The 27830-nt window shown below is 33.5% G+C and overlaps 1 protein-coding gene across 5 annotated transcripts in view; it reads left to right on the top strand.

Moving 5' to 3' along the window:
* Atm (ATM serine/threonine kinase) overlaps positions 1–27830 on the top strand; it is a 154059-nt gene that overhangs the window by 42848 nt on the left and 83381 nt on the right. For all 5 annotated transcript variants that reach the window (XM_058586520.1, XM_046466355.2, XM_046466346.2 and 2 more), the window contains exons 17-33: positions 2776–2947; positions 3276–3475; positions 5500–5582; positions 5671–5826; positions 6665–6740; positions 7047–7177; positions 9161–9281; positions 11290–11463; positions 12416–12585; positions 13676–13922; positions 18916–19031; positions 20816–20942; positions 21453–21652; positions 23999–24173; positions 24699–24863; positions 25708–25840; positions 27292–27387. In XM_058586520.1, coding sequence (XP_058442503.1) covers positions 2776–2947; positions 3276–3475; positions 5500–5582; positions 5671–5826; positions 6665–6740; positions 7047–7177; positions 9161–9281; positions 11290–11463; positions 12416–12585; positions 13676–13922; positions 18916–19031; positions 20816–20942; positions 21453–21652; positions 23999–24173; positions 24699–24863; positions 25708–25840; positions 27292–27387 — 2542 coding nt within the window. The remainder of the gene's footprint in view (positions 1–2775; positions 2948–3275; positions 3476–5499; positions 5583–5670; positions 5827–6664; positions 6741–7046; positions 7178–9160; positions 9282–11289; positions 11464–12415; positions 12586–13675; positions 13923–18915; positions 19032–20815; positions 20943–21452; positions 21653–23998; positions 24174–24698; positions 24864–25707; positions 25841–27291; positions 27388–27830) is intronic.

Raw genomic sequence — 27830 nt, 5'->3', positions numbered from 1 at the left:
TGTGATTTTGTACATTTGGTGTCCTTTAGCTTCTTGAATTTGGATTTCCAATTCATTCTTCATGTTTGGAAAGTTTTCTGATATTATTTCATTGAATAGATTGTTCATTCCTTTGGTTTGGACCTCCATACTTTCCTCTATCCCAATAACTCTTAAATTTGGTCTTTTTACGCTATCCCATACTTCTTGAATGTTTTGCTTGTGGTTTCTTACCTTTATGACTGTGTGGTCTACGTTCTTTTTAAGATTATATATCTTCAAGTGGTCTACTCTGTTTGTGATGCTTTCATTTGAGATTTTAATTCGGTTTATTGTTTCTTTCATTTCAATGATTTCTATTTAGTTTCTTTTTTTCTTTTTTTTTTGTTAGAACCTCTATCTCCCTGTTGAGGTCATCTTCTGCTTCCTGGATTTGCTTATGTAGCTCCTTGTTGACGTGATCTTTCACTGCTTGTATTTGCTCTCTTATATCTTCCTTGAGATCACAGAACATTTTAACCATATGTATTCTGAACTCTTCTCTGTCATTTTTTTCTGCTGTGGCTGCCAATGATTCTAATGATATGGTGTCTCTATGTGTTTGGGATACTTTCTTCCCTTGTCTTTTCATGTTGCTCATGTGTCTTCCTTTCTACCTCTGTGGGTCAGGGTATTATTGTTTTTACCCTGTAGGTTTGTAGTGCGTTTGTAAGGTTCCAAGATCCCTCATTTGTGAGGAAGGACAATGTTAACAGATCCAATATCAACAATATATCACCTATGAACAATTTGTTGTTATTGAGATGTTTACAGTTTAGTCTCAATATACAGAGATGTTGGATTCAATTATTATCTAAAATATAAACAGTAGTTTTATAAAAAGATTTACAGTTTCTGACCCTGAACAATGAACTCAGGGTGGGGCGTAGGAAAATATGCTGAGGAGGAAGGATGTGAGGATAGAGAGTTAATATATCTTAGGAAATGTGAAAGAGAAATCTAATGAAGCGGGTTAGTAGCAAGAAAATAAACAGGAAGTAATTTAGGGTAGACAATTATGTGGATAGACAGTAGAGTACATAAAACAAACACATATATATATTAAGAAAAATGCAGGATGTTAAAATAGCAAAATTTGGAGGGGGAAATAAAAGGAAAGAAGAAAGAATTGAAAAAAGGGGGGCATATACAATACTGCTATATTATATTATTCAGATGACACAGCCCTCAAAATCCTATTTCATGCAAAGTTCTTCATTTCACATATGTTGGGGATGTGAGGGCTGGAGGATAGAGGGGTAGAAGAAAAAGAGAAAATAAAATTCTTGAAAGAAGAAACCAGGGTTTTTGCTAGTTTTAGAGATCCGTATCGTTTCTGTTTCTCTTCTCATCTAATAGGTGGGGTTGTCTATTTCAAGCTGGTGTCTCTGCCCTCAGCATGGTGTAGGTAACCAGGATGGGAAGACTGGTCCTCATGTAGGTCCTCTGGAAGTGGAGAGTGCCACCCACCAGTCCCTGCAGATAGATTGCACTTCACAGGTCTCTTTTTGGGACTGCTTGTCTGACTTGAGCACCTGGTATTATCTCCCTCTCTTGCCTGGGGATTTCCCAGTTTCTGGTCTTTTAGGCTCCAAACTTTAGTCCCGTGTTTCTCTCACTTAGCATTTCCCAACTGCAAGACCTCTCACACCACGGCTCACACTAGGTGGGTGGTGCCCTGGTCACACTGCACACCTGTGCAACTAAGAGCTGTTTTTGTGTTTGGTGGTCACTGTGCCGAGTTATCGCCACTGGTGGTGGTGGGGGGGAGTTGGATACTTGGTACCTGGCCAGATGGAGATCCGATCTGAGAGCTGCCCCCACCAAATATGGTGAGAATGGTTCTCAAAGATGGAGGCGGTCTGCTTTCAGTGCCTGGGTGTCTGGTGAGGTGGGGGGAGCTGGGGAGTGGCTTGTGCTGTGGATAGGTAGTAGCTAAGTGACCTGTGTGGGAACGGAGCAGTCTGGAGTTCTGCAGAAGTGCTGATAGGTGATTCTGCTAAGGCACTTGCGAGCTGTGCATGGGCTAGCACTGTGGGTTTTGGGTTTCGGGAGTCATGGGCCTGGAGTCCTGCTCAAATGCTGAGGCTCTGAGCCCTTCACTGGGGGTCACAGCACTGGTGATTAGTGCGGAAATCAGCTGAATAGGGGTCCTCTTACACTCTCTGAGATGCAGTATTCCGAGTAGCTGAAATCTGGGTTACAGAGCAACACAGAATGCTGCCTCCCTCTGCCCCGCCATCTTGGAATCCCCCCTATTTTGTATTTTATTTAGAGCCAGGTCTCACTGAGTTGTTTAATGCCTCATGGTTCCTGAGGCTGGCTTTGAACTCTCGATCCTCCTATCTTAGCCTCCCAGGCCGCTGGCATTACAGGCATGTGCCATTGCGCCTGGCTGAATTTTACTTTTCGAAGGATGTTGTCATTGTCCTCCAAAAGTCGTAACAGTTTATGTTTTTTCCCCACATCCCCATTAATTTTGGGAATTACATAAAACTTCTTTAAATTTCATTTTTATGTATTTAAATTTTAGTTATAGTTATTTATGGGCTACAAAGTGGTAATATGGTATTCAAATACAATGGAATTGTAGGACTTCTTAATGTAATAAATTATTTTAAAAATTTGTGTATTATTCTGTTATCTAGACATAGTTTGTATACCCATTTTCCTGTGAATTTTCAATCGGGTGAATTTTAACTACACCATGATTCTGAAAGAAGCCAACTTGAATATCTTTATTTCTCTTGTTTGAAGGCATCCTTTATCAGAAAGCCACTTGACCATGGAGAGGTAAACTCAATGAATGATGATACTGATGAAAATCTAAAGGAGGTAGAGGATTTGTCTTCCATGGATCTTTTTAAAGATTACCCTGTTGATAGTGTGAGTGATGCAAGTGATTCTGGGGAGAGCCAAAGTACTGTTGGTAAATACATCTTTACTGCTTTGGATTTCTTTTACCTCTTTATAATAATTTGGCATTAGAAAAGGTGTCACTGGTATCAACTTTATGCTTTTATTTTTTCTTTGAGTCTGTTAAGATTGTTCCTTTATACTTTTTGGTTTTTCTGATTTTAGTTGTATTTATTAGTTTCCTATTTTGTTCTTCATGGGAAGAATTTAAAATAAAGAAGTAAAATCCCACGATAGATTATTTGCACACTGGGAAGTTGGATGTTTGAATTAGTACTCAAAGTATGTGACTAATGTGCCTCTTAGAGTGAAGGAATTTTGTTTGCTTTTTGGTTTTTTAGGTGCCATGAATCCGTTAGCTGAAGAATATCTGTCAAAGCAAGATCTACTTCTTTTAGACATGCTCAAGTTCTTGTGTATGTGTGTAACCTCGTCTCAAGCCAATCCTGTATCATTTAGAGCAGCTGATATAAGGAGAAAATTGTTAATGCTAATTGATTCTAGCATACTAGATCCTACTAAATCTCTTCATCTCCACATGGTGAGTCAAGTAGTACAAAGAAGCTCTTCAGTTCAATCTGGTATTGCTGACTAATACAGTAACCTGACGTGTAAGAATCACATAGTGCCTTTGAAAACTTAAATGAATCTGAAGCTGAGTGTAAAAATAGCACATAACATTATGTTTGAAGTTTGCATTTTACCTTTGACCTGATATTATTGATGGATCTCTGTATTCTAGTTCATCATTATAGGGTTTGTTTATTTTTCTCTGTCCAAATTTGTAGTACCTTTTCTGGCAGTAAAAAGTCCTGGCTTCCCATATACATTTAGTAGTTTACTGAGTAACCTTATTTATAACTAATTTCCTGACCATGTGGACTATTTCCTTAAACCCAGTTTTTGTGAACATTTGGGTAGAACCCTTGACACAGAGTAGCTGCTGATTGGGTCCCCAGGTTATGTCTTCAGTTATTGTAAGTTTGACAAACACACCTGATGAGTCCCTCCTTACGTCAGACATGCATATTGAGTCCCTGATGGAATCTTGACCATGTTCTTATTCTTAATGAACATGCACATTGAACCTCTAGCCCTAGCAAACAGGTTCGGTTGTATCTTGTTGGAGTCCCTGGTTTGACCCTGCCAGACTCCCTACAGGATTGGCTTGAGACGAGGTTATACACACACATAGTTGTATTTATTAGTTTCCTATTTCCTTGACCAAGGAAAGGGTTACATGCTTTTCTTGACACTTTGATGTTTAAAGTCATTTCAAGATAGTCAGTACCATCACATACAACTCTCATTTAAATATTGAAAAGGACCAGTATGGTACTGCATACCTGTAATCCCAGCTGCTTGGGAGGCTGAGGCAGGAGGATCCAGTTTCAAGGCTAACGGTCAATTTACCAAGACCTTGTCTCAAATTTTTAAAAAATGGACTGGGAATGTACCTCGGTGGTAGGGTACCCCTTGGTTAAATACTAGTACCACCAGAAAATTAAAAAGAAAAGGATCATTTAATTTTCTTTGTTAATATCTGCCAAGAGATAAGAAATATTTTTCTATATACAGATGATAAAGAGAAAAAAAGTCTCTTAAGATTTTTCTAGTGTATATAGGAAATATTTGGCAGCTCTCAAAAACTGGTTGCCTAGTTATCACTATCAATCCTTTGGTACTGAGGATTGAACCCAGAGGTGCTTTGCAACTGAGCTATATCCCCAGCTTTTTATTTTTTATTTTGACATAGAGTCTACCTAAGTTGCTTAGGGCCTAAGTTGCTGAGCCTGGTTTTGAATTTGAGATACTGTCTCTCAGCATCCTGCGTAACTGTGATTACAGGTGTATGCTTGGTTTCATCACTGCCATTCTAACTAGTAGTTGTTACCCAGTCCTTTGTATCCATGCTACCATGTAGACCCATACATGGTTGCCATATAGGAAGATAGATCAGGGTACTTCTTTCCTGTACATAATTATCTCTGCTTTCCAAAATTTATTAATTGAGTAATTTTTAACCATTTTACTCTTACACCAACCATTATCTTGGGAGTATAGGGACATAATATAGTTTCAGGCTCTTGCTTTAATATCTTAATTGCAACAATGATAATAATGATTAATTATTGAATTCCCAGTATAAAGGCTACACCTTTATGGTTATTTTCTTTAAACCTCACAGTTGTCTGGCTGTTTAAGTAATATGTGTCCATTTTATGGGTGAGGGTTCAAGTCCCCAGAATATAAAGCCAGGTTTTTATAATATACAAATTAATGTTGTTGTCTAGGATTTATGTTTTTAGTTTTTTTCATTTTGAGTTCTACAGAGTAATTTGATTTACTGTGTTAGTTACATATATGCATACACCATGAATTTGAACCCTATTTGATAAGAGAACCCTGTTTGAAACCTTTTTTCTTATATGCTGTATTAAAAATATTTACAGCTTTGCATGTGTACGTGTACAAATGAATTTATATTTAAACTGTGTGTATGTGTGTATATTTATGCTTTTTAAAGAGGATAAAAAAGCTATTTTTCCCCCTATACCATTTTAGTACCTAGTGCTTTTAAAGGAACTTCCTGGAAAAGAACATCCTTTGCCAATGGAAGATGTTGTTGAACTTCTGAAGCCACTATCGTAAGAAATTAAAACCACATGTTATGTCCACCTTAAATTTATTGGGTTCTGCTAAACTTATAAAGGGAATTCTTTTTTTCCACCACAGCAGTGTGTGTTCTTTGCATCGTCGTGACCAAGATGTTTGTAAAACAATTTTAAACCATGTCCTTCCTATTGTGACAAACCTAAGTCAAGGCTATATGGACACTGAGCACACAAGGGATGCACAAGGACAGTTCCTTACAGTGATTGGAGCATTTTGGTAGGTGTAATCTGTTTTGTAGATTTGTTGATTTTCTTTTGCTTCCTCTGGATTCAAATTCAAACTTAGCATTTCTACATTAGTGATTTCTTCTGATTCTCTGTGATTATGTTCATCTTTTAATAAAAAAGAATGTAATTTGTGTTTATCCCCTTAATTTCTTAAAGAACATTTTTTTTTCTTCATAGAACTTGACTTTCTAAACATTGAGCATATTTCTCTGCAAATTTAGAATCATTTAATAGTTTGACGTGTTTGGTGAATAAAGAAAATGCAGTGAACTTAAATGAACTGAATTGTTCATTTTCCCCAAAGTGTAGCAATTTGCCTTGTCAACTGGTTATTTCATGCATATTGTAATGGTCTGAGATAACACCATGAAGTTTATAGAAGAGCATATATATATATATATATATATATATATATATATATATATATAACTTAAAGCCCTCAGACTATTTGATAAGGACTTCCTAATTATTGTAGAATATGGTTTTGAAATCTCTGATATAAAAATCAAAAATGAAATTTTAAAAACTGTTTATAAAAAAACTGTTTATAAAGTTTATAATGTGGTTAACTCAAGATGATAGCTCCAAATTGAGACATAATTGTATAAGACAAATAATATACACTAAAACAAATTCATTTTCAAACTGATTTCTTTTAGCTAGAATTTTTGGAAAGGCAAGTACTTTAGCATGTTCCGTGTAATGAGAGTTAAGTAGCAAAGAAAGAAATTTTGGAAGTGACCTATAATAACCTTAATATCTAGCGATTTTTCTGACTGCTTTTATTGAAATGGTTATTTGACATGGAAAATTTTACTTTATTTTAGGCATCTAACAAAGGAAAAGAAGTGTACATTCTCTGTAAGGATTGCACTTGTGAAGTGCCTTAAAACTCTGCTTGAGGTGAGCTATTTCATATTATTAGTAAGATCACCATTAAAATTTTAAATCAGACTTCATTTCCTTTTTTAAAAATTTTTTGTAGTTATAGATGGGTAGAATGGCTTTTCCTTTTTTCTTTTTTTTTTTTTTTTTTTAAGAATGGCTTTATTTGTTTTTATTTTTATGTGGTGCTAAGGATTGAACCCATGCCTCGGCAAGTGCTCTGCCACTGAGCGACAGTTCCAGCCCCAGACTTCATTTCTGTTAGTGATTTTTCTCTTTAATGTTTCATATTTAACCTTAGTTTCTCTCTTCCCACTTGAATAGGCTGATCCTTATTCAAAATGGGCTATTCTTAATGTAATGGGAAAAGACTTCCCTGTAAATGAAGTATTTCCACAATTTCTTGCTGATGAACATCACCAAGTTCGAATGTTGGCTGCAGAGTCAATTAATAGGTAATGATTAGGTTTTCCTGAAGTGTTTTGAATGCTGCAGTTAGCAATGCAAAATCTAGTACAGTCACAGTTCACTTCTGAGTATAATATCCTGTGTGCCTACCCTTTGTATTTTCTCTTAAATGCTATAGAGAAAATAATGACAGTTCTATCATTTAGATACTATTATTTTCTTTGATTTAAAAATGAAAACTCTGGCTTAGAGAGATAAAGTAGCTCACTAACATAAGCCATTGACTTGAGTGAAGTGTATATACTACCACTTATGAGAAGTATAGAATGTATGTTACCAAGATTTTATGTGAGTTTATAAAATGATAGCATATTTCACATTGTTCTAATTACAATTATATATTTTGGGGGTGTACATACAGTTTGGCACTGAAATGATTTTATTAGAGGGATCTGATATGTTTGAGTACTTGGATAAACAAATATTAATTTCCTAAGGACTGCATGGGATTTTTAAACTCTAAATTGCAACCTACCTATAAATGCCTCCTGTTGCAATCCCTATAAAGAAAGCACTTTCCTGCTTTATTTTTCTCTATAAAATTTGTCACCACTTGAAATAATGTTTCAATACATTTCCCTATTCCACTAGGGTATAAACTCCTAGAAGGCATTGATTTTTGTCTGTTCTATTCATTGCTGTACTTCAGCATCTGAAACAATATCTGGCATGTGGAAAGTTGGTAACAATTGGTAAAGTAAATGAAAGTATTTGAAAAAGAAATGACATGCTGCTTTAGGTAAATCAAGCTGAAAGTCATTTGAGTTATTTAACTATTCAGAAGTAAGTGATCAATAATTGAAAATTACCTTAAAGAAATTGCTCTAGCAGTAACATAACAAGTATTAGAAGTAAGGTATCCAGAATCTGAATATGCTGACAGTACTGTTTTTATCAACTAGATTCTGTGTCTAATTCCTCAGTTTTTGAACTCTTTTTAGTAAGACTGTAGAGTGTTGTAAGGATTACTAGTGAATGTGTATAGTACTTAAAATCTTTATTGCATTTTATGGGTAAAGGGTAGAAAATTTATGTATTGAAGTTAAAGGTCTGGGGTTACATAGAACCATATGTTAAATGTAATATAGCAGTGCAGTAGTGGCATGGAAAACAAAAATCTCTTAGATTAAAAAGTAGAAATTCAGTAATGACATGAAAGAAGCATTTGTTGATTTTGAGTTTTTCACTTGTTAGATATTTAATGTTGGGCTGTTTTGAGAGAGGATAGAGAAACTGAAGGAATCAGAAATACCAAAAATTACTAAAAAGTGTAAAGGACAAAGTTGATTAAAACGTTGTCTTAACCATGTGGATGTTGGCTTAAGGCACTAATCAACTTTTCTCTCTCACATAAAGTGAAATTTAAATGGAACATTAGGGTATTAAGTTACCCACTTTCAGGATGATTAAATATTAGAACAGGTTTACACAGGAATTTATAGATTCTTCTGGTTGGTGTTTGATAAGAGAACAGTTATCTTCTGTGGCTCTTTGAGTTCAGTGTTCAAATTTGGGCAATAGTTAAAAGATATTTTGGGACCCTCTTTACTCATTAGGAGACAGTGGATTATGTATTCAAGGTCTTAATACTAAGCAGATGATCAAACCTCTTTAAATGGACTCAGATTTAATCTTTTTTTTTTTTTTGTACTGGAGATTGAACCCAAAGGTGCTTAACCATTGAGCAACATCCCCAGACCAAATTTTATAGAGAGATAGGGTCTCTCTGAGTTGCTTAGGGCCTTACTAAGTTGCCAAAGCTGGCTTTGAACTCTCCATCCGACTTCCTCTGCCTCCCGAGCCCTAGGGATTATAGGTATATGCCACTGTGCCTGGCTCCTCAGATTTAATCTTGAAGAAAGTACTAGTATGTTTATATCACAGAGTGATTTGTTTTTGTTTTATTATATGCTTTGTAAAGTAGTGTTTGAAATTTTAAGAATTATTTCAGTTTTGCATTTTTTAATAAGATTATTTCAGGATATGAAAGGAGGAGATTGTTCCAGGTTATTGAAAGCACTTCCATACAAGCTTCAGCAGACAGCTTTTGAAAATGCATATCTGAAAGCTCAAGAAGGACTGAGAGAAGTGGTAATTTTAGTAATATATTTGCTATTATCTCATACTTTCTATGAATATCCTACATATTACTTTACCAAGTTTGGCACAAGACAGTTTGTGTCCAGTAGTTTATAACATAAAGGTTATAAGACAAATGTGATTTTAATGAAATTATTTATATGCCACAATGAGTCAAATAATTTTAGTTTCTTTTGTTTCAGCTTATCTGTAGTGTTTTTGTGGGGAAAAATAAAATTTAACCAACTTTTAATGAGAGTTTAAGTGACTTCCTTGTTTTTTTTTCTGATTTAAGAAACTCTTTTGTGTAAGATCTGGTTAAGAATTAATTAAGAGAGTATTATTCTAACACAAAATCGAAATTAGCTTTTTTTTAGTGAAACCTTTGATTTTCACATTTCTCTGTAGAACACTTTTCTTAAAATGGTAAAAATTATCTTAATGATCATACTTATTCATTTATTTTTGCCCTGATTTGTTTCTGAAAAGGACTTAAGGTGGTTAACTAAGAGACTATCTAATTTGTGATAACAGGAAACTGAAATGGATAGTTGAATTAAAGAATATGAATTCAGAAAAGGATTTCAGTAGATTGGAAAAATGAGTATAGATAGTGTAAAACTAGATAGAGATAACATATACTGTACATTTTAAATTAGTCCATTATTAGGAAAATACTGATCTGATAGTTCATTTATAAAGAGACCTAGACTAGAAGTGAACTCCAGTGGTAGAATGCTTGCCTAGCATGTGTGAGGCCTAGGGTTTGATCCCCAGTACCAGGTTTTAGAAAAAAATCAAGAATTTTTAAATTGGTGCATATTAATTATACAAAATATTGGTTTCATTTTGGCATATTTTTACATGTGTATAACATAATTGATTTATTTCATTTCCCAGTATCTCCCCTGCCCACCTTTTATTCTCTTCCTGTACATTAATAGACATAAGAAGTTTTATATCTGAAGATCACAATATGAATTGTGATAATTGTTAAAAACAACCAAATTCTCTTACACTTCATTAATAAAAAGCATAGTCTTGAACAAAGTTTATGGAAGAACTTAGATCTTCTGTATTTTTTAAAGGACTGCTAAAATTTTGGATTTGGTTCTAACAGTAGAATTTTTTTTTTCAAATCCTCGGTTCTTATTCATGATAGCTGGACAAGCACTCTACCACTGAGCTACTCCCAACCCTAAAAATAGATTTATTTTTATTTATTTATTTTTTTCTGACTGGCGTGAGTTGAAATCTTAGTGTAGTTTTTATTAATTAGTTGCTCAAGACAATACAATGATCTTGACATATCATACATTTGATTCAAATAGGGAGTATACAGGTTTGTGTCTTGACTTAGTGGAAAGTTCATTGCTATTTTCAAACATGTCAGTGATTGCTGTTTAGTAGAGGAATTAGATTCTTAGTTATTCTTGTACCAAAATATAGAACTATGATCAGCAGATTTTCTAAATATGAAGAGAAACTTATACCAGATTTAACTAGTAATATATATATATATATATATATATATATATATATATATATATGCCTGTTGAGATTTTATAGTAATTGAAAATTAAATTAAAAGCATATGTCATTCTATCTAGTTGCATGATTTTATTGTTCCCTTTGATAATATAGGTAGCAGTATTTTTAAAAGTGTAAAATGCTGATATTAAGGTATTAGAAGGATAAAAATCAGCCTAAGTGTAAAACTTGGTGGTTGAAAAAGAGCTTCTAATGTCTCTCACCTTCTTTTTTCCATTTTTCAAAAATTACTTTATACCTCAATGAAACATTGTTTTCTTTGTTAATATTCTCCATAAGATCTTAGGAAGAGCAGTCTTCCTCACTGTAGAAACACATTTTCTTAAATCTCTGCTCTTTACCCCATCACTTTAGAATTTTAAATTCATAAGCTGTTTGGATGATGTTATGGAGTACTTTGATTTTAGCCTGGTTGATTCATTTGTAATGTTTAAATATTTATAATATTGTCTTTATGATACTTTGGCAGTCCCACAGTGCTGAGAACGCTGAACTTGTAGATGAGATTTATAATAGAAAATCTGTTTTACTGATGATGATAGCTGCGGTTTTATACTGTAGCCCTATCTGTGAAAAACAGGCTTTGTTTGCCCTTTGCAAATCTGTGAAAGAGAATGGATTAGAACCTCACCTTGTGAAAAAGGTATGTGTGTCTGGATATTTTTATTGTACTCTTCCTTGTATAATTTTGTTGTTGCTTTTTATGGTGCTAGGGATCAAACCTAGGATTTCACATGTTAGGCAAGTGCTCTACAATTGAGCTGCATTCCTGTTCTCCTGGATAACCTTAAATTAAAAAGGTTAAAATTGGATTTTTAAAGTGGCACTTATTTAAGACTTGGAAACAATTTTATTTTTTCAGTTTGGTGTGTTAGAAAGCAGTTTAATAACTTTTTAAATGGTATATTCATTTGTATGCAGTGTGATTTCTTACACTTAGTTTAAGAGCATTTTGTGAGGCATTCACTGAACCAAAAGGTGAATGATCCATCACTGCAAGATTAGGCACTCTGGAGTAGCACTCATTGAGGGAAATACATGGAGATAGGAGCAGTATCAGTTGGTTTTGCGTGGTAGATTCTGGGGCAACACATTGGGATCTGACAAGGCCAGAAGTCAAATGCTAAGACTCTGGGGCTTTTAGGTTACAAGATTAGGAAAAGAGGACTGTATCCAAACCTTACACTCAGATCAGTTTAGTATTATAGAATGTGGCTCCCTTCCCTGTTCCACTACCTCAGAATGGTTTAGCAGTTCTCATCCTTCCTGTTGCAGATTTTTATTTGATAAATATGGACCGATACACATTTTCTCATTCTACCACCATGGTTTCCATGGAGTTTTATAGTAGACTTTCCTATAGGCAATCAGTCTTAGATGAATCAACCTTTTACCTCTCAGTGTTAAGTTCTTTTTTTTTTTAAGTATACCATTATATTTTACAACTATTATAAGTGGTATATAATGTTTAGATTTTTATAAATTTGGATTTAAGATAGAATAATTTTACCTTAGAACTTCCTTTGATATGTTGTTAATGTTGGAAATTATAACATTTTTATATTTTTATTCATTTTCTTTTTGGGTTTGTATAGGTTTTGGAGAAAGTTTCTGAAACTTTTGGATATAGAAATTTAGAAGACTTCATGGCTTCTCATTTAGATTACCTGGTTTTGGAATGGCTAAATCTTCAAGACACTGAATATAGCTTATCTTCTTTTCCTTTTATTTTATTGAACTACACAAATGTTGAAGATTTCTATAGGTAGGTTTATGTATGGCATATGAGAAATATGTTGAAAGTTAGGTAACAGGGTTTGGCAGTTCCCCTGTCCTCCACTTCCTATAGTTCCACAGACAATGGTAGGAGGCTGCATAGTTTGAAAATTGAGACAACTTGTTTGAAAATGTATTGAAGGGTGTCACTGGATTTAGAATCTGTATATTAAAGCTCATTATGTGAAGTCCTAGAATCAGATTCTAAATCCAGTGACACAAGAAACCAGACTTTTTAATCTGGTTCTGTCTGGGCCAGTAACCAACTGTGTAACTTTGAGTAAGTTGTGTAAATAACTTCTGTGCTTTGGTATTTTAATCTCTACAGGAGTTAAACAAGGAAACCCTAAAAGTCCTTTTTGGCTTTAATACTTGATAATATTGCATTTGGAAAAAGATCAAAGATAAATTATTAGTGGCTGATTATTTCAGCCTTGATTTTCTTCTCTGTTATTTGACAATAGACTGTTTAATCATTGTTACCTGTTAGATTTAGAAGTTTAATGTGAAAGAATTCATTTTACTACTTCTAACAGAAATTTTTGAAAATGAAGAGGTTTGATACAACTGAAAAGTAATATTTAAGCATCAGGATTATGGGATGTCATCTCATATTTATTGAACATGCTCTGTGCTAAGGATTTTTTGAGGTCTCTAATAGAGCTTTTTGTATGTAGATAGTTGCCTTTAAGAAGGATATACAGACAGTAGTAAATTTAGTGGTCCTTATCATTCATATCTTTTGGTGACAACAATATTTTACATCTGTTCTTTGAATTCATAAATTGCTTTCACATTTCATTTTCACAATAATTTTGCATTAAGTTGATTATATATAAGAAATATATATATATAAAGTCCCACTTTTTTGATCACAGAACTAGGGTGGTGTAAGCTAAGCTCTGTTTCTTTATGTGGCTTTGTAATTTACTTAACTTTATTTCTCCTTTTATAAAATTTAAAGTAGGAATGCTTAATGATGTAAAGGGATGCCCTAATGCTGAGTGTATTAAAGCCCATTATTATTTTAAGGACTTTGAAAAGATATATAACCTATATTTTAAATTTTATGTTTTTAGATCTTGTTATAAGGTTTTGATTCCACATCTGGTGATTAGAAGTTGTTTTGATGAGGTTAAGTCCATTGCTAATCAGATTCAAGAAGATTGGAAAAGTCTTCTGATAGACTGCTTCCCAAAGATTCTTGTAAATATTCTTCCTTATTTTGCTTATGAGGGTGTAGGAGACAGTAGGATGGCACAACAAAGAGAGAATGCTACCAAGGTCTATGATATGCTTAAAGGGGAAAACCTATTGGGAAAACAGGTATGGCCTCAACTTTTACCTTTTTTTCCTTAATTGATGTCAGATGTAAACTTTAAAATTTAAGGCTATGTATGTATTCATTATTTATAAGTTAAATTTAGCTTATAATTACTATTTAGCTGACCCATGAATTTGTTTTGTTTTGTTGTATGGTGATCTCTCCTTTTGATTAGCCTTTAAAATGTGTGAAAATGTTTTTAATCAAAAATAAAGAGAAAAAGAAAAAGAAACCAGGCTTTTAATAAGAAAAATAATGTAACTGCTTCTGCCTTTTAAAAATTTAATTGACAGTAATGCATGAATGCCAGCTAGTTGATACATTCAAGTAATTCTGAACAGTATATAGAAAATCTTCAGTGCCTCTTTAGTCTCAAGTTGTTTTACTTTTAAAGGAAATGTACCATCCCAAGTTCCATACCCTGGTTTTTATTTTTTGCTGACAATGTTTCTCTTCTAACATATTATATACTTTGGATTATGTTCATTGTTTAATTTCAGTCTTTTCCACTGTAATATAAACACTATGAAGGTAGAATTTTTGTCTTTTTTTTTTTCCCCCGATGGTAAGAAAAAGCGGGTTGGAACAGAATGTTGGCACTCCAGAGGTTATGTAATTTGGGAGAGATACTTTGCCTCTACCCTCTTCTGCTCATTCTTCCAGTTTATACTTCTGAGTACTCCTAGTTATGCTCTTTTTTTTTTTAATGTATTCAAACCAAAAGAGCCATTTTCAGAATCACGATAGGTTTAGGAGTGAAAGATATTTATATTAAACCTTGATTGAAAACATGAATGAATAAAAAGCAAAAATTAAATAATTTATTAGCTTTTTTAGTTAGAGACATAAGTTAAATTCTTGCTAATCTCAATTTTATTTAACATTAAATTAATAATTTATACACTTTGAAAATTATTTGAGGCACCTTACATTAAAATATTAACTTCTTTAAGGCAAAAAAGGTTTGGTCAGCACTTATCTGTTCGTTCATTGACTGAGGTATAACATAATAGATTTATTTATTATTATCATTTTTTTTAATGGTACTGGGGATTGAACCCAGAGGTGGTCTACCACTTAGCTATAGCCTCAGTTCTTTATTTTTATTTCTTATTGTTTACGTACATGACAATAGTGGAATGCATTACACTCATTATTTCCCATATACAGTACAATTTTTTGTAATTCTGTATATAAAGTGTGTTCACGCCAAATTATGCCATTTTACATGTACTCTCTTTTTTTGCATAACAATTCTGAATACACATATATACCGCAATTTTTCATATCTCTCTATATAAGGTATGTTGACACCAAATTCAAATCTTCATACATGTCTTTTGTATAATGATGACCATCACATTCCACCATTCTTGCTCTTCCCCTTCCCGCTTCCTTTCCCTCCCACCCCTCTTTCCTATCTAGAAATAATCTTCCTCCCATGCTCTCCCTCCCTACCCCACTTTGAGTCACCCTCCTTATATCAGGGAAAACATTCAGCATTTGTTTTTTTAGGATTGGCTAACTTCACTTAGCATAATCTTCTCTAATGCCCTTATTTAACTGCAAATTCCATGATTTTGTTCTTTTTAAGTGCTGAGTAATATTCCATTGTGTATAAATGCCACAATTTTTTATGCGTTCATCCACTGAAGGACATATAGGTTGGCTTCATAGTTTAGCTATTGTGAATTATGCTGCTATAAACATTGATGTGGCTGTTTCCCTGTAGTATGCTGTTTTTAGGTCCTTTGGGTATAGTCTGAGAAGAGGAATAGCTGGGTCAAATGGTGATTCCATTCCCAGATTTCCAAGGAATCTCCATACTGCTTTCCAAATTGGCTGCACCAATTTGCAGTCCTACCAGCAGTGTATGAGCGTACCTTTTTCCCCACATCCTCACCAACACTTGTTATTGTTTGTCTTCATAATGGCTGCCATTCTGACTGGAGTGAGATGGTATCTTAGAGTTGTTTTGATTTGCATTTCTCTGATTGCTAGAGATGGTGAGCATTTTTTCATATATTTGTTGATTGATTGTATATTCTCTTCTGAGAAGTGTCTGTTCAGGTCCTTGGCCCATTTATTGATTGGGTTATTTGTTGTTTTGGTGCTTAGCTTTTTGAGTTCTTTATATACCCCAGAGATTAGTGCTCTATCTGATGTGTGAGGGGTAAAAATTTGCTCCCAAGATGTAGGCTCCCTGTTTATCTCACAGATTATTTCTTTTGCTGAGAAAAAACTTTTTAGTTTGAATCTATCCTATTTGTTGATTCTTAGTTTTAATTCTTGTGCTATAGGCGTCTTATTAAGGAAGTTGGGGCCTATAGGGCCCCACGTGATGAAGATTAGGGTCTACTTTTTCTTCCATTAGATGCAGAGTCTCTGGTTTAATTCCTAGATCCTTGATCCATTTTGAGTTAACTTTTGTGCATGGTGAGAGAGAGGGATTCAATTTCATTTTGTTGCATATGGATTTCCAGTTTTCCCAGCACCATTTGTTGAAGATGCTATCTTTTCTCCAGTGCATGCTTTTGGCACCTTTGTCTAATATAAGATAGTTGTAATTTTGTGGGTTAGTCTCTGTGTCCTCTATTCTGTACCAATTGGTCTACCATCCTGTTTTGGTGCTAGTACCATGCCGTTTTTATTACTATTGCTCTGTAGTATACTTTAAGGTCTGGTAAAGTGATAACACCTGTTTCACTCTTCCTGCTAAGGATTGCTTTAGCTATTCTGAATCTCTTCTTTTTCCAGATGAATTTCGTGATTGCTTTTTCTATATCTATGAAGAATGCCATTGGGATTTTGATTGGAATTATATTGAACCTGTATAGTGCTTTTGTTAGTATGGTCATTTTGATAATATTAATTCTGCCTATCCAGGAGCAAGGTAGATCTTTCCATCTTCTAAGGTTTTCTTTTTCATTGTTCTGCAGTTTTCATTGTATAGATCTTTCACCTCTGTCGTTGATTCCCAAGTTTTTTTGTTTGGGTTTGGATTTTTTTTGAGGATATTGTGAATGGGGTAGTTTTGTTCATTTCCTTTTCAGAGGATTTGTCACTGATATACAGAAATGCCTTTGATTTATGGGTGTTGATTTTATATCCTCCTACTTTGCTGAATTCATTTACTAGTTCTAGAAGTTTTCTGTTGGAGTTTTTTGGGTTTTCTAGGTATAGAATCATATTGTTTGCAAATAGTGCTAGTTTAAGTTCTTCTCTTCCTATAGTTATTCCTTTAATTTCTTTCATCTATCTAATTGCTCTAGTCAGTGTTTCAAGAACTACGTTGAATAGAAGTGGTGAAAGAGGGCATCCTTGTCTTGTTCCAGATTTTAGAGGGAATGCCTTCAGTTTTTCTCGGTTTAGAATGATGTTGGCCTGAGGCTTTGCGTAGATAGCCTTTAAAATGTTGAGATATGTTCCTGTTATCCCTAGTTTTTCTAGTGTTTTGAACACAAAGGGGTGCTGAATTTTGTCAAATGCTTTTTTTTTTTTTTTTTTTTGCGTCTATGGAGGTGGTCATATGGTTCTTTAAGTCTATTAATGTGATGAGTTACATTTATTTATTTCCATATGTTGAAGCAAACTTGAATCCCACTTGATCATGGTGCACAATCTTTTTGATATGTTTTTGTATTCAATTTGCCAGAATTTTATTGAGGATTTTTGCATCTATGTTCATTAGAGATATTGGTCTGAAATTTTCTTTCTTTGAAGTGTCTTTGTCTGGTTATGGAATTAGAGTGATATTGGCCTCATAGAATGAATTTGGAAGTACTCCCTCTTTTTCTATTTTCTGAAATAGATTGAAGACTATTGGTATTAGTTCTTCTTTAAAGGTCTTGTAAAACTCTGTTTTATATCCTTCTGGTCCTGGGCTTTCCTTGGTTGGTAATCTTTTGATGGCTTCTTCTATTTCTTCACTTGATATTGGTCTATTTAATTTGTGTATATCTTCCTGACTCAATCTGGGCAGGTCATATGACTTTAGGAATTTATCGATGTCTTCACTATCTTGGATTTTATTAGAGTATAAGTTTTTAAAATAATTTCTAATTATCCTTTGTATTTCTGTAGTGTCTGTTGTGATATTGCCTTTTTCATCCCGTATGCTAGTAATTTGGGTTTTCTCTCTCCTTCTCTTTATTAGCATGTCTAAAGGTCTGTCAATCTTATTTATTTTTTCAAAGAACCAACTTTTAGTTTTGTCAATCATTTCAATTGTTTCTTTTGTTTCGATTTCATTGATTTCAGCTCTGATTTTAATTATTTCTTGCCTTTTTATTTTTATTTTTGAGAGAGGTTCTTGCTGAGTTGTCCAGGCTGACTTTGAACTTACTTCAGCCTTCCAAGTAGCTGGGATTACAGGTGTGTGCCACCATGCCCAGCTTTAGTCTACTATTGATGAAAAGGAATATAGGTAGCAGCTAGCCTCAGAATTTGGATATCACCCATGTAGAGTTCTGGGGAGAAGTCATTTGGGGCACAAAGTTGGCATTATCATAGTCCCTGGAAATTTTTCTGAGTAAAGTTCCGTGAGTGTTCATATAAATCAAGAGTAAAATGCAGATTGAGGGGGGCTGGGGTTGGGGCTGCATGTGCGCTTGCGTAGCACATGCAGAGTTTGATCCTCAGCACCACATATAAATCAATAAAATAATGGTATTGTGTCCAACTACAACTAAAAAATAAATATTAAAAAATGCAGATTCAGGTATAGTATAGATCAGAAGGGAATTTGGTAGGAGAATTATCAGTTTGGGGAATTTAATGCTGTATTCAAAGTCTTAGTTGAAATAATCCTTTAAAATTACAGAATTGGATTAAGGAGGCTTTATTTGGTAGAATTTCTCTATTTCATGGTTTTCAGGTTGGCTGAAAAGAAGAAAAAGATAAGTTAGCTATATGTCTGAATAACGTAAACCCTTTGTGTTGTCTTAAATGTTACAGATAAAAATATTAAATATAATTAATTTTGTGTCCTTGCAGATTGATCATTTATTTATTAGTAATTTGCCAGAGATTGTGGTGGAATTATTGATGTCGTTACATGAAACAGCAGATTCTGGTGCCAGCCAGAGCACTGATGCCTGTGACTTTTCAGGGTATGTACATTTTAAATTTAGAGAATGAGGCACAACTTGCAAATTCCTTATGCTTTTTTTTAATATTTATTTTTTAGTTTTAGGTGGACACAATATCTTTGTTTTTTATTTTTATGTGGTATTGAGGATTGAACCTAATGCCTCATGCTTGGTAGGCGAGTGCTCTACCTCTGAGCCACAATCCCAGCCCCGATTTTTTTATTGATTGACAAATTCAGATGTCTGTTTCAGTTTTTAGACATGTCCTCTTTTTAAAAAATTGGTTTCTTTAAAAATGGTCCTCTGATTTGAAGTGATTACCTGTGAGCTCTGCGTCCTGGCTGTCATGAGCTGAGCAGTTTTCAACCCATTTGGTTGCATATGAATGTTCAAGTTATTTTCCTCGCTTGACTGGAAGCTGCTTGAAAATACCCTTTACTGTGTAATGGCACATACCTACCCAGCATCTCTGGAGGCAGAGGCAGGAAGATCACAAGTTCAAAGCCAGCCTTAGCAACTTAGGCTCTAAGCAACTTATCAAGACCCTTTCCCAAAATAAAAATTTAAAAAGGGATGGGATGTTACTCAGTGATTAATCCTGAGTTCAATCCTTATATCAAAAAAAAAAAAGAAAATATCCTTTAGTTTTTTTAAATATGTTCTACCATGCTAAACATATAAAGTAGTAATTATGTTAGTTAATGTGAAAAAATCAAACACCTGATAAAATCAGCTTAGGGAAGAGAAGGCTCATGGTTTTTGAGGTTTCAGTCTGTTTCAGGCTAGCTTCATTGCTTTTGGCCTGAGTGAAGCAGAACATGGTGTCAGAAGGGCACAGCAGAGGAAAACTGCTCAGCTCATAACAGCCAGGACACAGAGAAACAGACGGAGAGGAGAAGGAGAACAGTGCCAAAGAGGGGAGAGGAAGGGGTCAGGAACAAGAATAGAGTCCCCAAGGGCACATAGTTAAGGACTGACTTCTTCAACTCAGTATACCTCCTTTAGTTTTCACCACTTCTAATAATGCCATCAAATTATTAATACACTGATGGGGTCAGAGCCCTCATGATGCAATTACCTTCCCCAAACCCCATCTCTGAACTTTGTTGCATTGGGGACTAATTCTTCAACATGTGAGCCTTTGGGGAACATTCCAGAGCCAAACCATAACAGTAATAATATCTAGCAAAGTACTTTGATATATGTAATTTCATTCTAATTAATGTTGCTTATCTAGTAGATTGCCATAGCTTAAAATACTATTGCTTTTATAATACTAGTAGAGCTTTAACTCAAACCTGAAATGAGGTCACACTAGAGCTCATTCGTGGAGCTGCCATTAATTATAAAAAAGATTAAGCAAATAATTTTAAGTAAATTGGTTAAGATTAAGTCCCAGGTTGAAATGCATTTAGATATTCTGATATTTATTGACTGTGTCATTTTTTATTTTATTAAAAGTATAAGTTTTTTTAATAGATAGTTTTAAAATTTGGGAGTTTTGCGGATCACTGTGGCACATGTGACCTGGGAGGCTCAGGAGCCTGAGGTTGAGGCAGGAGGATCAAGAGTTTAAAGCCAGCCTCAGGAACTTAGTGAGGCTCTAAACAACTCAGAGAGATCCTGTCTCTAAATAAAATCAAAAAAGAGCTGAAAGTCTCAGTGGTAAAGCGACCTTGGGTTCAATCCATGGCACCCCCCCTAAATTTCCATTTTGGAAGTTTACTGCTTTATCAACAAAACCTTTTTTTCTTGATAATTTGAAAATTATGACTGCATTTTTCCCCCTTTAACTCTTTTTTTAGGGATTTGGATCCTGCTCCTAATCCACCTTATTTTCCATCACATGTGATTAAAGCAACATTTGCTTATATCAGCAATTGTCATAAAACCAAGTTTAAGAGCATTTTAGAAATTCTTTCCAAAAACCCTGTAAGTATACATTTCTGCCCTAATAATTAGTGAGAGAATTCCTTTATTCAGCTAGAACATCTGTGTAAGTACATCTTAAAGAAAGGAAAGTTGGGCTGGGGACATAGTTCGGTTGGTAGAGTGCTTGCTTTACATGCATAAAGCCCCACAACCACAAAAAAAAAAAAAAAAAAAAGGAAAGTAAGCAAATGAAAAATCATCTGAATAATTTAAAAAGGAAAGCAATCATTTGACAAAATTTATAATTGATGTATTTGTCAACACTAACTAAAATTTGTTACATGTAAGGCTGGAATTTTGTGTTTTTATAAAAGTACACTATAATTTACTATCTGAAACCTAAACAAATTGGCAATACCTTTCTTCTAAGATAGTAATTATCTTAATGTACTTTTTTGCATTTACTATCAAACCTAAATTTAAATTGTTATTTTAGGTATTGTAAAATATGTGTTATAACTCAGTATATGTGATTTTAAGAGTTTTACTAAGTGTATATTTATTTTCTAGGATTCCTATCAGAAAATTCTTCTAGCCATATGTGAGCAAGCAGCTGAGACAAATAATGTGTATAAAAAGCACAGAGTTCTTAAAATATATCACCTTTTTGTTAGTTTATTACTAAAAGATATAAAAAGTGGCTTAGGAGGAGCTTGGGCCTTTGTTCTTCGAGATGTTATTTATACTTTGATTCACTATATCAACAAAAGGTAAATAATATGTTCACCAATATATAAGCAGTTTATCAAGTTCTTTTAACTGAAAGTTTATATGCTTCTAAGAGATAGGTGGCAGAATATATTTTTGTAAATATTGCTTTTTAATATGTATATTATAGCTACCTATTAATTTTTAAATTAATTCATAAAAATTATACATTTTTTGCGGGTACCTGTGTGATGTTTTGATACATGTATACATTGTACAGTGTTGAAATCAGTAAGTATATCTGTCTTAGGTATTTATCATTTTTTTTGTAAGAAAAAATTCTTCTAGCTTTAAAAAATATACAGTATATAATTGTTATCTATAGTTACCTTATTGTGCAGTAGCACACTAGAACTTCTACTCCTATCTAACTGTAAGTTAGTATCCATTTATCTACCTTTTTCTGTCCATCCCTGCCCCTGACTCTTGCCCCGGTCTCTGGTATTCACCATTCTATTCTCAACTTACATTATGAGATCAGCGTTTTTATGGCCCACATGTGAGTGAGATCATGTGGAACTTGTCCTTTCAGAGAATGCATTTTTAGCTTTGTTAATTCTTTTTAAAAGTTTTTTTTTTTTTTTTTTTTTTTTTATTAATCTCCACTCTCATTATCTCCTTTCTTCTGTTAGTTTTGTGTTTAGGATGCTCTTTTTTTTTTTTTTTTTTCATTTCATAAAGAAGTCAGGTAACTGAATCGAGATCTTTCTGCTTTTTCATTTGGAGATGTTTATGGTACAGATTTCCCATCAGTGCTACCTTATCTCATTATTTCTTTTTTATTTTGGTGGTGCTACAGATCTAACCCAGGGCCTTACTAATGCTAGGCAAGTGCTCTACCAATGAGCTGCACACACTTAGGCCACATCTTATAATTTTTGATATGTTGAATTTTGACTTTTATTCATTTCTAAACTTAGCATGTTTAAGACAGTTGTTTTGAACTTTCTCTAGTCCAATGTCTAAGTTTCTTTAGGAACCATTTCTGTCAGTGTTTTGTTCTTTTGAATGGGCAATACCTCCCTGTTTCTTTGTATGCCCTGTAATTTTGTTGCTGAAAACTGGCCATTTCTACTTGTAGTATGATTAAGTCTGGAAATCATATTTTTTCCCTTTTTTTAGAGTTTGACTTCTTTTTCTTTTTTATTGCTCAATGCTGTAGCAGTTCATAACATTAACCAATTATTTTTGCAGAATGTATTGCCTTGTGTGGTCGCTGAAGGCTCTCTTTCTTGGCTTGTGTTTTGATAGTGCTCCACAGAGATTTCCTTGAAAACTGTGAGCATTGTGGGTGTTTGGTACATGAGGGAAACAAAATAAAAATTTATCTAATGTTTGCAGTTTAGCTCTGTGTTGGTACTTCCCTTCAACACTAGCCAGTTTGCATTGAGCTGTGGGAGCACCTCCAAGTAAAAGCTTAGGGTCTTCTGTAGTCTTTTCTGAGCAAAAGTCTGACTTGGGCGTGTTTGTGGCCTTCTAAATTCTTCCTCAATTGTGAGTACTTCTGAATTTCCCAGAGAAACTCTCCTTTTTGGTATGTCTCAAGATTAATCTTTTGTTCTATCCAATGTAGGTTATTAACCTTACACAAAGTTTCAAGCAGTGCCCTCAACTTTTCTACGTAAGTAAGGGCCCTTAAATGAAACAGCCAAGCCCTTTGCATCAGTCCCAGTCAGGTTAGAATAGACACACATAACAGTTTGCAAATAAGGTCTCCTTGCTTCTTTAAGAACCACCATGAACCAAAATCACATACTGTGGGTATAGGTTGCCATTTTCGTGACTGCTGCTGAGCAGGGAAGGGGACTGGCAAGGACAATTAAAACCACTACAGAAATTTCCTGCAGTTTTTTGGTTGCCTTTTCTGATTTTGCATATTCTTTTTTTAAAAATTTTATTTTTAAATTTTTGATTCGTGCATTATAATTACATATGATCATACATGCATGGGATATAATTTGGTTCGCTTCAGTTCCCAGTAACTTCTTCTTTCTATCCCCTCCTCACTTCTCCTGTTCCCTTTCCTCTGCTCTACTGATGTAGCATTTTCTTGATAGCTATAAACTTTTGACTTTTTTTACAGAATTTAATATATTTGATTATGACAGTTCTGCTTGCCTTAAAATGTTTTTGTCAGGTTCGAGCCTAGTGTTACATATTTTGTATTTTGCTGATGTCCCCTCTTTTTTTGACTTATGAACCATTGAAGTGTTAGATATGAGAGTAACTTTTATATCAAGCGATATCAAAATTAGAAATGTAGAATAAAAATTACTTTTGAATGATTCTATTTCAAAGTACTTTTCTAGAACCTGTTTTTTTTTTTTTTTTTTTTTTTCCCCTCTTAGGCCTTCAAATTTCATGGATGTGTCATTACGCAGCTTCTCTCTTTGTTGTGACCTGTTAGGTCAGGTTTGCCAAACAGCAGTGACTTACTGTAAAGATGCTTTAGAAAAGCATCTTCATGTTATTGTTGGTACACTTATACCCCTTGTGAATGATCAAGTGGAGGTTCAGGAGCAGGTAATTTTCTAATTCATCTTCAAAATGGTATTTGAGATATGTTGATAAAGTATTATTTTTTCTTGATACAGTTAGTAATTTTAATGAAAATGTTTTTTTAAAAAATAGTTGGGAAGACATTCTTAATTAATCTTTGTAATCAGTTACAAAGATTGATTACATATTTTTCTCTAATAAACAATTGTTTAGCTTGCTTTGTTACGCTGAAGTGTAGAAGTAGTCAAAAATGGGATAATAGTTTATGCCATTATGATTTTGTGTGATATATTACTTATATGAACTGTTTCACTAATATGGGGACTTTTATATGTCAGTGACCACCTTGTATAGTCCCTTATATGTTTGTGGAATTGTTTGAAAGCACAGAAACTAAAAAAAGTTGGTATCTTACAAGTAATTAGAATGTTTTATCTGAACTAGGGTGGCAGAGTTTTTAATCAATTATTACAATAGATTTTGGTTTTTTTATTTTGAAACATGATTATAGATTTTCTCCTTTTAATTTTTTCTTTTTAAATTGTTTAGGTACTGAACTTGTTGAAGTATTTAGTGATAGATAACAAGGATAATGAAAACCTCTATCTCACGATTAAGCTTTTAGATCCTTTTCCTGACCACGTTCTTTTTAAGGATTTGCGTATTACTCAGCAGAATATCAAATACAGTAGAGGGCCTTTTTCACTTTTGGAGGTAATAAAAGTTTCATCTTCTTACTATTTGGTATTAGAAAGCATAAAGAGTAGTACTTAAAAATCTCTAATGTTCTAGTGGTAAAAATCGAATTTTTTGTTGTGGTAAAAAGACATGAGATTACCTTCTTAACAAATAAAAAATGAATCTTAATGCATTGTTTTGCATTGAGCTTAAAGTATTGATACCAAAGTCTCCTGGTAAAGAATGAATTTGAATATTTAAGGAATGTGATATAAAAATATTCTTGATTTTAACACACACATAAACTTATGGTCAAGACTGGGGATGTGGCTTAATGGAAGTGTGCTTAACTGGCATGGTCAAGGCCATAGATTGAGTCCTCAGCACTGGAAATTAAAAAAAAAAAAATCTTTAAGATAGTGTGGTCCATTAATAACTTAAAATCACCATCTGATCCTTTGAGGGTCAGTTTTGTATTTGCATTAGAGATAATATTTAACTCTTTAAAGAGTATTTCAATTTTTAATCTTGATAAACTTCAAAACTGTGTTCAGGTGTATTTTTTTCTTATAAATCTTAGTATGATTTTAAACTTATAGCATGCATTTTACTATATATCAATAATGAAAACAACATATAAAATTACCAAACAGAAATTCAAATTTTTTCCTCTGATCTGTGTTATAATAGAATCTATTAGAATTTAAAGGATTAAAACATTATAGAATTTGAAGTGAAAGAACTTTATTTCTACTTTGGTTTATGAGTTATCATCTTTTAAAGGCACTTACCAATTTTTTTCTTTTATTAAGTTTTATTCTATAGACTTATTCAGTAAATGTTAAAAGCAAGTTACATTTTAACTAATTTTCTCTTTTAGGAAATTAACCATTTTCTTGCAGTAAGTGATTATGATGCACTTCCATTGACAAGGCTTGAAGGATTAAAGGATCTTCGAAGACAACTAGAACAACATAAAGATCAGATGATGGACCTTATGAGAGCATCTCAGGGTACTAATTTAAATGTCATGGGTTATTTCTACCTATTTCTTTTTGAAAGAGTCTTGTAAGTTCTTCTTTGTTTGATTGCCATAGCCATATTTCAGCCCTTCATCATTTCTCATCTAACCATAAAACTGGTCCTAACTAGTCTCCTACTGTGAACTATTCTCATTTAATCTATCCTCTGAAAGAATGATTTTTTTGTTGTTATTTGTTTTGGTGTCAGGGATTAAACCCAGGCCCTCTTAGTCACTGAACCGTATCCCCAGCCTTTTTTTATTCTTTACTTTGAGACAAGTCTCATAAGTTGCTGAGGCTAAGTTTGAACTTGGCGATCTTTCTGCCTTAGCCTCCTAAACCACTGGGATTATAAGAGTGCACCACCATGCCCAGCTCTGTATGATTTCTTTAACTCAAATATGATCATGTTAATCTACTACTTTAGAAACTTTAACAACTTCCTACTGCCCAAAAGAAAAGTTTTAAATCTTTAGAGCCAAGCTTACAGAGTAATATATCTGTGCCTTGTGCTTAAACCTACTTAAATGAAAGAAATGTGCCTCATTTTAAGCCTTTAAGCTGTGTGTGTTGCGTGTATGTATACATGTTCTTATACATATTTCTACCCTTTTTTTTTTTACTCAAGAAAACATCTATTTTTATATTATTTTGATTGAGTTTATGTTATTATGGTATTACACTAAAGAGAAAACTTTTGTACTTATGATTTTTGTCTTCCTGTACCCATTAATTTCATATTTCTGTTGTATCCTTTTTATCTTTAGTACTTTTTAAAACAGATTTTAGTTTTGACCATTTGAGCTCAGAGTGCATTGTTCTGAGATATGTAAAATATGAATACTATTAAATCTTGTTCTCCTGTGTTTATTTTATTGGCTAGATTTGTGTTATGTAATAAAATCACTAGGTGTTGGTGGCTATTTAAATTTAAATGGATTAAAATTAGGGAAAATATAAAATTGAGTTTTTTCATTGTATTAACACACTAAGTTGTCACAAGTATATGTAGCTAGTGGATGTCATTCAACAGCACAGATTATAGTCATTTCCATCATTGCAGAAAGATCTGCTGGATAGTGCTGGTATAGATTCTAAATGCTAAATGTTAAAAATCTAAGGTTCCCAAGGTTCCTTTTAGAATTAGGGTTGGGTGATTCTTGAGTTTCTGATTGTTTGCTATTTTACTAAGTTAATATAGACTTTTCTGCACAAGTTTTTGATGAGAGTTTTTCTGCCAAATATTAAATCACTTTCATATAACGGTGTTTCTTGAAAAATTCAAATTCATACACTCTGTATTTTTGAGCTGTTCATAATGTAAGACATTTTAAAAACTTTATTAAAAATTTCTCATGAGGTAATTTAATGTCTATCCTTATTGTAAATAAGAATGTTGTGACTATGGCCATTTAAGCGAATGTTTTTGAAATTACTCCTAGATAACCCACAAGATGGCATTGTGGTAAAGCTAGTTGTCAGCTTGCTGCAGTTATCCAAGATGGCAGTAAACCACACTGGTGAAAGAGAAGTTTTAGGTAAACTATGTATTTGAATGAATGTGAGTTTTTTATGTTAAAGTGGTCATCTTTAATATCCTCAAAATAAGTGAAAGTTTGTCATTTGGATTATTATAGAAATATGAGATGCTAGCCAACATATTTTTGCATTTAAATTCAGGTATCCCCAAGTAGCTGCCTGTTCATATTTTTCTTCCTTAAATATTCATATAAAATGAAAAGTTAATGATTTACATTTGTGAATACTATTAGTTTGAAAATGCCATATAAATATTTAGGAAAGTTGGAAAGTTAAGTTGCAAAAAAATTGACCTCTGAAATATTTTTCTAACTGTCTATAATTCAGTATCATTTTCTATAACAAATGAGAATGAAAATTTTGAGAGCTAGGTTACACTCAAATATTAAGTCCTTTCCTACTGCCATTTGGGGAGAAATCTAACATATGATAGCCAACATTG

This window comes from Marmota monax, unplaced genomic scaffold (assembly GCF_021218885.2).
Source record: "Marmota monax isolate L192 unplaced genomic scaffold, Marmota_monax_Labrador192_F-V1.1 WCK01_AAM20220418_F8-fsc00045, whole genome shotgun sequence".
Taxonomy (NCBI): Eukaryota; Metazoa; Chordata; class Mammalia; order Rodentia; family Sciuridae; genus Marmota; species Marmota monax.
The sequence above is the reverse complement of the archived record's forward strand: the minus strand, read 5'-3'. Positions and strand labels throughout refer to the sequence as shown.